This window comes from Astyanax mexicanus, chromosome 9, assembly GCF_023375975.1.
Source record: "Astyanax mexicanus isolate ESR-SI-001 chromosome 9, AstMex3_surface, whole genome shotgun sequence".
Lineage (NCBI taxonomy): Eukaryota > Metazoa > Chordata > Actinopteri > Characiformes > Acestrorhamphidae > Astyanax > Astyanax mexicanus.
In genome coordinates this window covers 25,456,499-25,472,740 of record NC_064416.1, presented here as the reverse complement: position 1 = coordinate 25,472,740, position 16,242 = coordinate 25,456,499, and the positions used below count along the sequence as shown (strand labels likewise).

Genomic DNA, 16,242 nt, shown 5'->3' with positions numbered 1-16,242 from the left:
TTCTCTCCATGCAAACTATCCACTGGTGTCCCTCAAGTGTCAGTGCTGAGTCCTCTTCTAAACAGATCCTTCCTTTTTTTTCTGACACACAGAAACTTAACTTGTCTAACCAACCAATCATGGATGGCAGGCAATTACCTCAACAAGAACAAGGAACAACTGATGATCTCTCCATCTACTTTGAGAACTTGATCAATGACGAATGTAGCCTAGGTGTGTATTTGTCGATAACCAGCTGTCTTTCTTGGCTCACGTTGCAAACCTGACATGATAATGCAGATTTCTACTCAACAACATGAAAAATCCGAACATGTCTGTCTTGAGAAGTCACCCAGGCGCTTGTGCAGTATCTAGTTATATCAAGTCATATAATTCCTGGCTTGTCGTCCTATATGTGCCATCAGGTCCCTGCAACTGATCCAAAATGCTACAGCTTGACTTAAATCTGACTCAAACTCAAATATCTGTAAAACTAACATGTCTCATCGAGGAAGCAGACTAAAGACTTTATAATCTCTAACTGGATATCACTCTCGAGAGTATGTCACTCAGTCTGGTACAGTGAGTAGAGCTAATAAACACTGCTAATGCCACAAAAAGTAACAATGTTTCCTTAGATCCAGTCTGGACACTATAGGAATCGTGTTCAAAGTGATGGAATTTTTATTGCTAGAGAAGCCCCATTTTCAGCTACACACATCAGTTCTGCACTGGAATTCACAAGCAGTCACAGGTCTTGCTTGTGAAGTACAGTTCATATACTTCTTAAGAGACAATGCACAGACCATTAAAAAAGCCCTGTATTATGATATATTACCAAGTCTGCCTGGAAAGGTTAATGTAGCCTCCAGCCACGCCCTTGTACAGTTTATGTAACCTGTATTGATCCCAAAAACACTTTCCGGTTTAATTAAGTTCATTTATTAATGATAAGTTCAACATATAAATTATGTCATCAATAATTCTGTCTAGCCCATGTGTCTTCTGCAAAAGACTCTTGCATTATCTAAAATATATTAATATTTGGTGGAAGGTACCTTTCATTATAATGATGCGCCTCCTTAGGTATTTACTTATGAGACAGCACAGGCAGCAAGGCATCAAGGCAGTTGTCCTTTGTTGCGGACACATCCCACGTTTCAAAATTAAAACTAACTTTAATGTGGAAACACATTTAATGTTTCCCCAGAGAGACAAACCCCTTTAGCACTTTCTTAATAGAGGTCATATATGATTCTTCTCAAATAGAATCTGCTACAGCATGCGGTTACCAAGGAAACAAGGTAACGGAGGTGACAAGATGCAAGCAGATGCAGTGTAAACAGCAGTGACAGGTCAGTGCAGGGCAGCTGTAATAGGAAAGGCTGCACACGCTCACCCTGGCCAGCCAAGCCGAGGCAAGGCAATAAAACAGGAGAAAGAGTTTCACCCAAACAACTGGAAAACATCTTCCATTATTCTATTTTGGGACACCGGCTCACAGCCCTGCTCTAGATACGAGTGGTGTTGTGTTCACTGAGCTAAAATCAGCAGCTGTGGGTTAAATTAATGCACTTTTACAAAATGCATAAACATGCATATGAACCAATATATAAATACAAATATACAATTATAATATATAAATTCCTCTTCTGGTGTGGATAACATACAAAAAATAAGCTCATCAAATCAAGTTTCCTCTAAGTGTTTCTTCTTTGCACACTCATACATACACTTTTAAACTGTTGTTCTGCTGATGTTTTCATGTCTCAAACACAGGTGTTGGAAATATACTGTGCATTATAAAATGAATTACAATGGTTTGTTTGCCACATCGTCCGATAATCCCATTTAAATTAAAAATAAATACATAAATAAATAAATAAATAAAAAAAATCACACTGGCTAGCTCACCACAGGCCTAGCCACCTGTCTGGACTCACGGTGCCAATCTAAGTCCAGTGCGACAGGCCACACTGGGATTACAGTGGATCAGGACTGACAGGTAGCATTGCCTGAGGGCCTCAGGGACCAGGCCCAATGCCTTCCACCACATCACTCCATCTAATCCTGTCAATCTGCACAGATGTGGAGGAGAGAACAGGCAAACAAGCTGGAAATGAAGCCTGACCCTCGCCTCCCGAACAGCCCTGCTGCTGGAGCTGCAGCCACTCGCTGCCGTGCAGCCGGCTTATGAATATCTACCCCTGGCATAAAACAGAGACGACTTTCAGAACACAGCACAGAGTCAGCCTGTTCAAACAACGCCAACCTGCAACTCAGCCCGCTAATGAAATTCTGCTCTTCAGCAGCACACCATACACCTGCTACAACTTCAGCTATTTCACCTTTACCTCATACAGCTTCAGCAATTTCATCTTTTACCCGATACAGCTTTAGCTATTGTTATAAAACTCACCTGTTATAATTTAAACCTTTAACTGTTCACCTAGCTTTAATAAACGTCTTATACATTACAGGACTTACAGAACAGCTTCCTGAACTCCTGAACAAGTAATAGAAATATCAAATCATGCAAACTATAAACAAGTCTAAGAGGAGAGGGACAAGGTATAACAAAAGAAAAGTAAATCAGAGGGATAGTAAAATGACAGGAAAAACAAAGAGAAGAGTGTAAATGCAGAGGAGAGGAGAGAAGAAACTAAAGGAGAAAAAAACAAAGTAAAGTCAAGTAACAAAGATGACAAGAGAAATAAGGATATGAAAAGGGATCAGACAAGAAATGCAGGGTGGAGAGAAGAGGAGAAGGGAAGAGAAAAAAGGCAGTAAAGGAAAAAAGAGAAGAGTAGACAAGAAGGAAGTAAAGAAGAGAGCAGTTCAGCCAAGATAAAAAAAGAAGTAAACATTGAAAAGAAAAGAGAATAGGGGGAGAGATGTGAACAGAGAAATAAAAGGAGATGAAAGGAAAAAAGAAAGGATGAGAGGAGAGTAAGCGAAAAGTAGAGGGAAGGACAGAAAAGATAGGAGAGAAGTTGAGACGAGATGAAAGAGAAATGCTTAGGAGAAGGGAGCAGAGGAGAAAGGAAGAGAGTAAAGGAGAGAAAAGAAAATGGTTAAAAGGAGGTTTTAAAGGGGAGAAAAGAGAGAAGTGAGAGAGAGGTAAGAAGGGAAATAAGCAGTTGAGCTATGATGAGAGGAAACAAGATACAAAAAAGGAGAATAAGGGAAGAATATAAGAGAAAAGGCGTAAAGAGAAGAAGAAAGGGGAGGAGGAAAGGAGGAGATCAGCAGAGAGGAGAGGAGAGAAACAGAAAAAGAGAGGGCAATGAGCCTAAAACAAAGAAAGGAGAAGAGAAGAGAAGAGAAGAGAAGAGAAAAAAGAAGACCAGAGGAGAGGGGAGCAGAAGAAGAAAAAAATAGGGAGGAGACAAGAAGAGGGAGAGTAGGAAAAGAGAAGAAAATAGAAGATGAGGAAAAGAGAAGAAGAGAGATCAGTAGAGAAAAGAAAGGAGAAGAGAATGAGAAAATAAAGAGATCAGAAGTGAGGGAACGAGAGGAAGAGAGAAACAAGATGAGATAGGAAGATGAGGAGGAGAAAACAAGAGCTGAAGAAAGAAGAGAAGGAAAAGAGAATGGGATAGGAAGATGAGGGTGGGTGAATGAGAAAAGAAAAAAGAGGAGGAAAGGAAAAAGAGAAAAGGAAGAGAGGAGAATAAGATAAAAAGATAGGAGGAGAAAACAAGGCAAAAAAGACAGAAGAATATTAAAGGAAAAAGAGAGAAAAGGATCAAAGAAAAGAAGAGAGAAGAAGACAGAAGAGGAGGACAAGACAAAGAGATAAGAGGGTGGAGGAGAGGAAAGAGGGAAGAAGAAATAAGAGAAAAGGAGAAAAGAAGGAAAGGAGAAAGATAAGATAGAGTAGGTGGGGAAAAGAGATTGTAGAAATGATAGATAGAAAATGAATGAAACACAGTGTGTTGAATTTTGAAGTTTTAACAGGGTGCATCAGCTAAGTTAAGAGAAGCTAATGAGAGGAGCTAATTAAAAGTAGTGTTGGACAGACAGAAGGAAGATGAGACGTGTTTAAAAATCCTCTCCTCAAACCACACCCCCTCCTCCATCAGCCACTTCCACCTTTTAAACAGCCAATTAAAAAAACATGTTCTAGAAATCCCCAGACCTCACAATTAACACCACAGTACTGTAGAGCACTCTCGTGTTTGGATCTAATGAAAAGTCTATTCTTTAGGCTCTGTTCTGTATTTGAGTAACAGAATTTGCTGAACTCCTTTATAAACTGAGATTAATCACTGTTATTCTAACACAGTGCAACTCGCTGCTTTTATTTGTGGAAAATAAGAACAAAAGACAAGCAACAGTGTTTCATCTTCATCTTCTGATACTAATAGTAGTTGCAAGATTGGAAGTAGCTATATTGGGAAAATTCAAGGCCACAGGCAGGCCAGTACAGGCCAGTATACCGTAACCTCTTTTACCACAGCCATACCTTTGTAATGTTTACAGCATGTGCTACACATGGTACACAAGTTGTAATGAGTTTTGCATTGTCTTGTTGAAATATTTATGGATCTTAATGTAAAAAATATGGTCTATGGAAAGCAGCATATATGTTGCTCTAAGACACAACATACTTGGACAACTCCATACCATAACAGACCCTGGCTTATGGACTGGTTGCTGATAACAGTCTGGATGGTCTTTTTCATCTTGGGTCTGAAGCACATGGCATCTACTTTTTCAAAAAAAGATCTGAAATACTAACTTGTCTGAAGAAATACTAGCTTGTCTGATTATTGTCCATTCCTTAATTACTCTGTGATGGGGAGCTAAAATTAGCTTTTATTTTAATTTATCTTTCCATCTGTTGCAGCTAGCTATTGAGACAAACTACAAACAAATTTTCTTATGCTTTTTATGAATAAAATGCCCCTAAAACATGAAACTACACATTAAACTATGGTAATATAGTGGTTATAATATTTTTTGACAAAGAAAATACTCAAATTAGTGTCTTTGAGTGCTTGTGTCTTGCCAGTGAACTTGTCTGAACTTCCACTGAATGACGATCCATCCCAGATTCCTAATCGTCTTGTATGACTTTTGTGACTGTTTTCTATGGCATACCTTAAATAACCATTTGTAGCAGCAAAGCTTTATAGTTAAACTGATCTGTAAACTACAGTGAAACAGTGTCTCAGGCATCAGGCAGCATATTCATAACCATAATGTGCAATAACACTTAGAGAGTTATGTACCAGTTACTAGGAGGATAGCCAGTAATGTGGATTGTATAGAATGGAAAAGTGAGAAAGACTCTTTTTTTAACATTAAACACAGAGTACACTACAATGTTGTTCTCCAAAAAAAACTAGCACTCCTACAAAGCTGTCAGCTGCGATGCTGAGACGAAGGTTTAGATGCTCTCTCTCTCTCCTCACTGACTATAAGGCTAACAAGGCTAGCTATATCGTGACTAAACTGCAGGGAGATAAAGGACCTCTGACAGCGCGAGCTGAAGGTTTTTTTTTCTGCTCTCTGTTTCGTTCAGTTGCTGTAATCTTGCTCTTTCGCTCTCTTGTTCAGACATGAGGAGATGGAGGAAGTCAGGCTTCCTCTGCACTGACACCACGGCGTGCTCTTATTGAGCTCATTTGTTCGGAGAGTTGTCAGATATAGCAGCTGCTAATGAGAGCCTCGAAGAGTGCGGGAATCCAGCTTCACTGAGAAAAGCCTCACAGCCAGAACAGCTCACGGCTGCAGGACAGTACTGGGATTCCACTGTATGGATATTGACCAGAGGTTGATAGAGGAAAAAAATATTTACAAATGCTCAACTTAAAATCTTGCACTTCAATAAATTAGCTACAGAAGTAGAAGTAATATTATCTACCAGTGTTTAAGAAATAAGAAAACATAAGGTTAAATGACCCTTGAATGGTAAACCTATTAGTGTTGAAACTAATGTTTCTTACATACAATTAAAAGCAAATGTAAGCAGTTGGTTTGGATTTCTATATTGATCACTAACACTAAGTGTGTTCAGATCATTTGCTAACCTAAACCTTTCTCACTCTGCTTCTTGTCTGTACTTGTATTCTTGTGGACCCGGGAAACGCCATCGGTCGCAGCCCGAGCCTTAAGTTAATTTTAAGCAAGAATGTATGGGTTTAGACATGTGGTTCAGATATGTGGTTTATTTTTTAAGGAAGAAGCTATGTCAAAATATGTTCCCCTGAGAGGGTGATAGAATCAAGTAGGCAGTGGATCCAATTACAGAATTACACACTATGGCTCAATCCCATTTCACCCCTTGGCCCTACAATTTATGGCCTTCGAACTGAGAATCACTAGAGAATCACTAACAAGATGGCGAGACAAGCTACATTTGTTTCAGTAGCTAGCTAGCTAACTAACTATCCCGTTCCACCTTAAATTGTGCAACAGACAAAGATAAATAAAACAAAGCTATTTTCAGCTCTCCATCACAGAGGAATTAAGGATCAGACAATAATACTTAATTGAGGCATAACCTGCCCCTTTTCTGAAGACATAAGATGCCCTAAACCAGCAGCTAAGTCGCTGGTTGCTGCGCTCCACTGCTATATATCTGTATCTGGTGGTTAAAGACTTGTCCCAATTCTTTGAGGGAGGATTTCACTCCCCTTGAGACTCCCCCTCAAAAACAAGGGGTAGGAGTACTAAAGAGAAATGAGATTAGACCTGAGTTAGCATTCACAGTGCAGGCTAGAAAAGGGTAAGTGAAAAACTGTCCTAATGAAATTAATGAATGAATAAATGAATAATGAATTAAGTTATACTTATGGAGCACCTTTTAAGAAACCCAGAATTTACACTACACACAATATATACATTTACACTAAGCATTTAACCAACACACACACAGACAAGAAGTGGCAGCCAATAGCTCACAGCATACTTTCAACCTGGAGGACTGCATTGAACATTGACACAGGGGAGATCCCTATGCCAATCCCTATTTGGTCATACAGACAAACACACATGCATTCTCACACACGAGTGTTTTAATTAAGATTATGAGATTGGAAGTGTTAGTTTAAGAAAGTGGATTTCACCAGGTTACTGACAAATTTGTTCTTGTCAATAAATATTACTTAGTATGAACCATCCCTCGATTTAAACATCTTTATAACAGTACCACAGAAAGTGTGATACAGAGGCACGAAGAAGAAGATGAAGAGAGAAAAGCCTCTAAAATCCTTGTTAATGACCTGGGTGTACATCCACAGGACAGCTATCAGGCCTGCTGCTACTCACCCTAGGAGTAGTTGCCACAAGGCATACTAGAAATACTGATGAACTGACAAACATTTGTAGGGAAGAACTGTCTAAATTTTACCTCATTGTGTAAATCGTATTTGCTGCTACAGGAAACATATGGTAACTAGGAATTTTCTACATGCTTCCACTTCTGGTGTGACTATTCATCTAAACCAATAGGATGAGGATGTATAGTGACTGTATAGTGATTTTTTAACATTCATTTACAAGTTGTCTGACCAGAGGAGGATGGGTCCCACCTAATATATTTAGCCTTGATAGTACATGTGATAGCACAATGTACATGTGAGTCTTGGTTCCTCTCAAGGTTTCTTTTTCTTCCAACTCTGAGGAGGTATTTCTTGCCTTGTTTTGTTGCTCAGTGGTGGCTCTGTGTTCTATGTTCAATATTTGATATGATGATACTCTTGACGATATGACAAAACACTATTTTTTTTTTTTTTTTTCAAAAATACACTACTGCACAATACTAATAATGCACTCCATATTTCTCCATATATCAAGTGCTGCAGTAAAATAAATGATACTGGACAGATATAATCTGTCTCTAGTAGATATTTAATGGGAAATGAGAACAGTGTAAACTTTTCTTTTGCTATAAACAGCAAAAAAAAAAGTCTCACCCTGATGTGACAATTAGGGGTGGGTGATACGGCACGATATTTCAGGGTTTAATATCGTTCACGATATTCAAAAATGTTGGCGATATTATTGGGTACAATTTGATATGGCACACCCCTAGTGTACATAGGCAAGGCAAGGCAAGTTTATTTGTACAGCACCTTTCATACACAATGGTCATTCAAAGTGCTGTACAAATAAAAAATACAAAGAGAGCCACTTAACCATGTATTAGAATAACAATAAAAATGAAAATAAAAATAAAATAAGAATAAAGCATAAATAAAACATGATTCAATTAATATATTTGAAAGAAGAAAAGTTAACAAAATTTATTAAAATAAAAGTGCTGTTACAGCTAGAAAAAGACATTTCTAACGGAATTAAAATAATAAAGTTGGAATGTAAGAAGTACATTTAAGACATAATACAGAACCATGTTAAAAGAAAATCACAATGTACATCTTAAAATGCATGTCTTATTCAAGAACTAGAACTAGTGCAATCAAATCCAATTACAATAATCTACAAACACTAAGCCTACTAACTGGCTCTAAGCCCGTCAAAGCATAAATATTTAATAAGCAGTATGAAAATATCCCATTTACATTAATAATTACTGGCAGTCGGCGACAGAACCTGCAGCACTGATGAGTGATGGGGAGTTGAATAGGGAGAGTCAGACCGATCAGCAGGGTACACACTATGTCTCCAACAAAAGACCAAGCCATTTGATTAGAGACCAATACGTGGACATCAATCTCAGGGCCTTTCCATGCACTTAAAGAAGAGGCTATATTGGACTCGGTCCCTTGGGGAAGGACCTTAATGCAGAGGCATGTGAGCAAACAGTGGCCTCAGGCCATGTAGCTCAATACCATGCCCATATGGGGTAATGGGAAACTAGGGGCTCTGGAACATGTTATTGGTCAGCAGGCCAAAGGGCCCTGGCTATAGAAGTGATTAAACCATTTCTTTAAGTAATAGAGATGCATATGTTTCCCCATCAAAGTAAAAACATCAGGCTATTTAACTAACTACAGCAATAATGGTTGAACAGTTTAGTTCTTGACCATCACATGGTGAGAACATGATTAGATTATGTCTGGTGATGTACAGCTCCATAAAATAATAAGAGACCACTTCCGTTTCTGAATCAGTTTCTCTGATTTTGCTATTTATAGGTATATGTTTAAGTAAAATGAACATTGTTGTTTTATTCTATAAACTGCTGACATTTCTCCCAAATTCTAAATAAAAATATAGTCATTTAGATAATTTATTTTGCAGAAAATGAAATAACAAAAAAGACGCAGAGCTTTTAGACCTCAAATAATGCAAAGAAAGTTCATATTCATAAAGTTTTAAGAGTTCAGAAATCAATATTTGGTGAAATATCCCTGTTTTTTTTATCACAGTTTTCATGCATCTTGGCATGTTCTCCTCCACCAGTCTTACACACTGCTTTTGGATAACTTTATGCCACTTCTGGTGCAAAAAATCAAGCAGTTCAGCTTGGTTTGATGGCTTGTGATCATCCATCTTCCTCTTGATTATATTTCAGAGGTTTTCAATTTGGTAAAATCAAAGAAACTTATCATTTTTAGGTGGTCTCTTATTTTTTTCAGAGCTGTTTATATGATATGATATAATATTCTAACTGGACTGTGAAAATATTGAGAGTACGAAGGACACAATATTAAACTTAGTTAGTATGGCTCCTTTGTTCCCTCCTTTTACTGGCAGGCCTTAGTGTATTTGTGAAAGGGTAAAATATTTTATTTTAATAAGAGATCTATACAGAAAGGCTGTGTGGCCTTTCTTTGTTTGTAAATGCACATGCAGCCTCATATAATGTGGAATTCTTCAACTATCTTTCTTTTGTTCTTTTGTGCAATAGGACTTGCAGGAAGAGAGGAAACAGACTGTGGTTTTCTGATGGAGATGAGCTGGATCGAATGACACAGTTTCTCTTGGAATAACACATTGGCGGCATTGGAGGCATCACCACCAGATCATATTACCCTCACTCACAAGACAAAACAATCTCTGTCTGAACCTCCGCGCCCCTCTCTCTCTCTCTCTCTGTCTCTCTCTGTCTCTCTCTGTCTCTCTCTGTCTCTCTCTGTCTCTCTCTGTCTCTCTCTCTCTTGTATATTTGAATATGGTTAAACGATGAACAAAATATGAAGTTTTGTGCCTGTAGCTGTGTGCCGTAGGATATTTTGTGGTGGGATGAATGGTCTGCGAGTTGCAAAAGGTTCATTATTTAAAACTTCATTATTTAAAACCAGCTACTAACAAAAACTGTTTTTTCAGCTCAGTTAGATTGGCTTTGTTGAATAATAGGAAATAGAAACATGGAAGAGATAAACTGTGGACCTATGGCATATAACATGAATGCATCCTCTTTTAAACGCAAAACAGAGCTATAAAACAGGCAAATTCCATAGACTTTATTATATTTATACTTAATATTATACGTATTAAAAGACTGTATTTTCAGACCACTGGTAAAGCCTTTCAAAGCTAAATGCAACAACCTCAAAACCTCAGGGTTAAAAATCAGCTTGTAAAACCACATCTGAGCATGCAGCCCTCTTATTACACAAAATATCACAAAATTAGGGGTGGGACAAAAAGTTAATATTGCAATATATTATACTGTTTTAGTTTGTGATAAATTATCGTGTCAAATATCATATAACGTATTGTGATATTGTTTCGTGGGATGACTCACACCAACTAAAATATTCAATAAATACAGTCTTTGGCACCTCCAACAGCATATTCCTGGGGTCATAGAAAAAGCTTGTAACTCCTCACACTATATATATTTTTAATTTCCAATGAAAGTCAATGTAAAAGATTGTATTTCAAGGCATTGCAATTAGATTTTTTTTTGCTCCATTTGGCAAATGTATGTCAAAAAGTAACAAATGGACATTTATGCAAAAATGAAGATAAAATAAAATGTGTGATAGTGACAAATAATCTCCATTAATGAACTATAATGCCATAATTTTGGCATGTTATTTGATTCATCTGTCAAGGTCTGTATACTCATTTACTAGTTTTGAAAAATGTTCCTCAGTTAAAATTAGTAAACAGGAAAGCATGCAGACAGAGGAGGAGAGAAATATGTGAATATTTTTCTCATTCTGCACAAATTGCTTCTGTGAGCTCCTACTCTCTCTCTCTTTCTCTCTGAAGGAAACATCAGAACACAACAGCAACGTCTGTACAGAAGATGAGCAGGGAACAAGCACAGCTAAGGTTGGAGAAAATGACAGACAGGAGACAATAAGTGAGCCAGGCAGGAGCAGAGAGAAAGAGAGAATGGGGGGAGAGAGAGAGAGAGAGAGAGAGAGAGAGAGTAGAGAGAGGTATTTCAGGAAATGAGAGAAAAGCACTAAACAGGGAAGAAATAATAGCTTTCCTAAATCACTGAAGTTGTGCTTGTTTGTAGTCGTTTAAGTCGCAGTTAAACAGAAGCGGTTTTTCATCAGAGTGGCCACGTGCCGGGTCCCAGAGGTCACTGCAGCACAACCCGCACTGCTGATGAGCAAACACAGTCACACACACAATCATACACTGAGCAACGCATACACACACAGACACACACACATACACAGTCACACAACACTCTAAATGGGTCATAAATATTTAAAGGGTAAACTCAGTTTGTATTGGGATGGATATTTTACAGCCCTGGAGCTCTGTGGTCGTTAAGAAGCTGTAACCTGCAGTAATAATGTGCAGCTCCACACGATCTATCACTCACACGGCACACACTGCTGAGAGAGAGAAAGAGAGAGAGAGAGAGAGAGAGACTGAACAAGAAAGAGAAGTCATACAGAGAGCAATAAAAAAAGAAAATAGGAGAGAATTGAAAGAAAAGGACATTAACAGATTGTTGGCAAAAGTGTGAAATAAGCTGTAAATCCATCCACTTCAGTTATCCAAAGAAACTGTAGATGACAATGGATCCTACCATACTAATTATCTTCACAGCCATCTACAATCTTTTTATATGTGTGTTGCCAGATAGATTGAGCAGTAAATATCTGTGATACCCTAATGAAGTCCAATTCAATTCAATTAAAATATTATTTATATAGTACTTTTTACAACAAAGGTGTCAAAAGCAGCTTTTACAGAGAAAACATGTCCAAGCCGTTTATGAGCGAGCACCACAGTGATGCCAATAATTGTGGTGACAAGTCCACCAACATCTGGGAGTGCAAACACACCAGACAGTTCTGGAACAGCAGTGCAGATCCCTTTTTCAGATGAGCTTTTGGTTTCAGCATTCCAGAATGGCTAAAGCAACCCCTGACACGCTGTGCCATCCATAGGGCCAGTAATTTAAAGTACAAGCTGGACACTTGTATAGAGTGCAGTCTAACACACACAGTACAGGATGGTATAGGGTAGTAGTATAGGGGAGTATAGAATATGAGGTACTATAGGTAGTATAGGAAGTTAGTATAGCAGAGTATACTGGAGTATACTAGAGTAGGAAAGGGTAGAATTAAGTAGAATAGGGTACAACAGGGTAGTATACAAAAGGGGGGGGGGGTTGTTATTGAGATAAAGAGTATAGGGTTGTAAAAGCTGGTACAGGGAGTGTAGGGTAGAATAGGGATAATTTGGGGGTGTATAGGTGAATGTTATTAAAAGGGAACCCGCAGCTGTCCATGGTGCTGAAGTCAGAAGACCAGCGTTCAGCACCATTGTTGTAGAGAATCTGCTGCACCATGTGGGTGGGGACTGAGAACAGCGTGCGGATGGCTTGCGCTGAAAAGCACACCTGATCTCACTCACTCGCAGCTCACCGGCTGCATAAAATCAAGCCACAAACTATAGTGAGTAGCTTTTTCACTCCATGCCGCAGGAGTCTAGCGTCCTGTCTCTCTACACTTCTTATCTTTTCTCTGCTGTTTTTTTATATAGGTGACTGAGCTGAGGGTTTGAACAACCTCTTTTTTCTGCCTGTTGTTTGTCTGGTAACCAATAAAAGTTATATTCAGTGCAGTTTTTCTTCAGTACCTGTGTTGGTCTGGCTCTAGAATGGATAACAGGCAGTATAGGGATATTCATGTAAAGCAGGGGTCTGCAATTAAGTTTGGCTGCAGGCCAGATATTTTCCAAGCCATTAAATAAACACACCTCACTCGGGATCGAACCCAGGTTGTCAGGGTTGCGGTCCAATACACTATCGCTGCACCGGCTAGTGAATTGGGACACGGCTGGGAAAAAAAAAACACCCTTATAAAGAGATAGGGAGCCCAAGAACGTGCGTCAAAACAAGAACGGGTGGAGACTAAAGTCACACTGAGCTCGACAGAGAGACAGGGAAGAAAAATACACAAAAGCTTTCCAAAGAGAGTTTCATGCCTGCGGGCCACACCTGACCCGAGACTGCCTATTGCCAACCCCTGATGTAAAGGGTAGTATAAAGGTGTATAGGGTAAAATAGGGAACACAGGGCACATTGTAGAAGAGGGTACTAAAATGTGTTATAGGACATACAGGGAGTATAGTTGAGTAAACGTTAGTGTAGAGAAGTATAGGGTAATATAGCATAGTACAGTAAAGGGGCATATAGGGAATGTAAATTGTGTAGAGGAGTACTAGAGGATAACAAAGGGTAGTATAGGGATTATAGGGATCACAAAATATAGGGTACTATAGGGAGTAGTGTATTATAAGGGAGTACAGATTGTTGAGGAAACATCTTGTGTAATCGTAACTTTTTAACTCTTTTTGTGTAGACACTGTGTACAAAATGTACAAAAGATACATTGTACTGCTTGATACATCACTGTTTATTTAATCATCAATCCTTTAATTTTAGGTTTAGTGATCTTATACATTTTCCATGTTTTTTTTGGCATTTCCTACTTTTTTTTATGCACATTCTTTAAAATGAGCAAAACAGGTGAATAGAAAACCCACTACAGAGAGAGAGGGAGTAGCAGAGTGTCAGGCAGAGATAGTCGGAGAGGGGGATGGGGGCAGGGACAGAGCCCCTATGAAGTTGAAGTAAGTGAAGTAAAGCGCTTTTTATGTGTTCTGTGAATCTGAAGCTCTGTAATGTGGAGGGAGTGAAGAATGGTGTGTGTGTGTGCTGCTGTCAGCCTGAGTTCTAATGAGCAACAAATACCAAACAGAATATGCAAGTGCAGCTTTCAAATGAACAGTTATATTTAGCAATATTTAGCAAGAGTGCCTGCAATCGCTATAATAACATGCATATGTGCCTGTACACACACATACACAAACAAGTTTCATCACCACACTCCATACTATATTCGTTTACCTTAGACCAGCACAATATTTCTGTCCTCAGAGACTTCAATTAGCACAGGCTTATCGGAGGCCGCAAATTCTAATATCGGACACGGCCGTGCTGCACTGGGGCGTCAGCTAAACACGTTGATATTCATTATGGAGCTAAAAAAACAGAGCACAAAGAGTGGCATCTTAAAGAATATCGATCTCTAGAGACATTTTAGTGAAGGCCACGGTGAAGAAGTGCACAAACTGCTGTTATAAAATGTGTGTTTTTGTATGTGTATGTGTGTGTGTGTGTGTGTGTGTGCGCCTACACATTCAGACAGAACCTAAAGTGCTTACCTTCTTGGTGAAGTCCATGGCTTTGAGGATTGAAAGGTTGAGTGTTTCCAGGGATGCCAGCACACCTTCATAGTCCCCCATGTGTTTGGCGAAGTAGTCTGAGATATAAAGAAAGAAAGGAAGTGAAGAGCAAAAGAGACAATTAGACATTTTATACAGGGACAGTACACACACACACAAACAATCAAGACAGACCAGAGACACTTAAACTCTAAGAACCTTAAACTATCAGTGTCTTACTCTTTGGAAGTACTGTATTTTTACACTATAAGGCGCATTTAAAATCCTTTAATTTTCCCAAAAATCGCCAGTGCGCCTTATGTATGAATTGTATCAGGTCAGGTTGTAAGGAGCAGTAAAGCCACACCTCTGAAGTGCAACGATATACAGGAATTTAGCTCTTTGGCCGTTCTGAGGTATTATCGGCTGTAGGCTGCTGCTAGTACTGTGTATGAAAATAGACCAGAAAAAAGAGGTTTATATAATCTATAATCCAGTGCGCCTTATTGTGTGAAAAATACAATAATAAACGACTGCTTGCGTGATATCATCACAAAATCTGATTAACATGATTTATCTCTTATAACAGATGCAGACTAAAGGTGCTATCCAACACTGGACAGCAGACATCCTCAAATCAGGTAAATTTGGCCAAATCAAATATTTCTTTCACATATATAACACACTGTGTTGTTTGTGGCAGTATGTTCAGCAGAAACACACTGAATCTGACATTTTTAATTATAATAATTCCAATTTGGGCCACTTTTACATCAGAATGAAAAAAAAAATAAATTATCAGAATCCAATACACATTCGAAACTTAGATTAAGCATTGATCATTTGAGTGATGTGTGTCAGTTCAGACAAATGTTGGATATAGGGAGGTTGAATTTCGCAAACAAATCTGATTTGGTGAGAAATTCAAATTTGGGCCACTTTTATCTGTAGAGTGAATACAACTTTAAACTGTCATCAGTACCATTTTTGTAAATTCATGCCAAAATTTTAATCTGCATGCTTTTTAAATCTAAAATAAAACCAAAAATAAATTAGTTTTAACCTTACAAGCTAAACATGGATTTGGTAATAAATAGAGCTGCTTTAATTTTTTTTAGCTCTGTAGAAAAGTAGATTTGTTGTGCCAGTAGATTAAAAGTATGTCAAAATATGTTCTAAATCACAGTGACATTAATTATAATCTTAATTTGTTGTGAGTGGGCTGAAAGACATTTTGGGTGTGTATTTAAGAGATTAGTGACAGTCTAAGTCCAGGGTCTCTTAGCAATGTTAGCCTAGCATCTCTAGTTCTTAACTCAAGTAATAAAATTCAGATATTATTAATGTCTTTGAACAGATTTAAAAACTGGATATTAGTTTTATAAAAAGAAAAAACAATGTATATGTATTATTGTCAGCTATGGTTGGTCCATGATCCTGATTCATGCCTTTTTTATGTAAACAGAGGCATATAAAATGTAAACATATTGTGGCGGCTAATATGGCTGTTACACTTTAAGGTTTGTTGTTCACCACAAACAAAACACCACCAAAGCCATATACAAGTGTACTTTTCAGCTCTGATTCTGGAAGTGAAGCTCCACAGCTCTATTCAAACACACTCAGTTCACCTGAACAAATGCTGTGGTTTGTAGCAGCAGGATCTGGGCTGAGAATCACTGGGGTAGAAAATACACT

The 16,242-nt window shown here is 38.3% G+C and overlaps 1 protein-coding gene across 2 annotated transcripts in view; it reads right to left on the bottom strand.

The window, feature by feature from the left end:
• necab2 (N-terminal EF-hand calcium binding protein 2) overlaps positions 1-16,242 on the bottom strand; it is a 148,768-nt gene that overhangs the window by 70,140 nt on the left and 62,386 nt on the right. For both annotated transcript variants that reach the window (XM_049483494.1, XM_049483493.1), the window contains exon 5: positions 14,545-14,642. In XM_049483494.1, the coding sequence (XP_049339451.1) occupies positions 14,545-14,642 (98 nt within the window). The remainder of the gene's footprint in view (positions 1-14,544; positions 14,643-16,242) is intronic.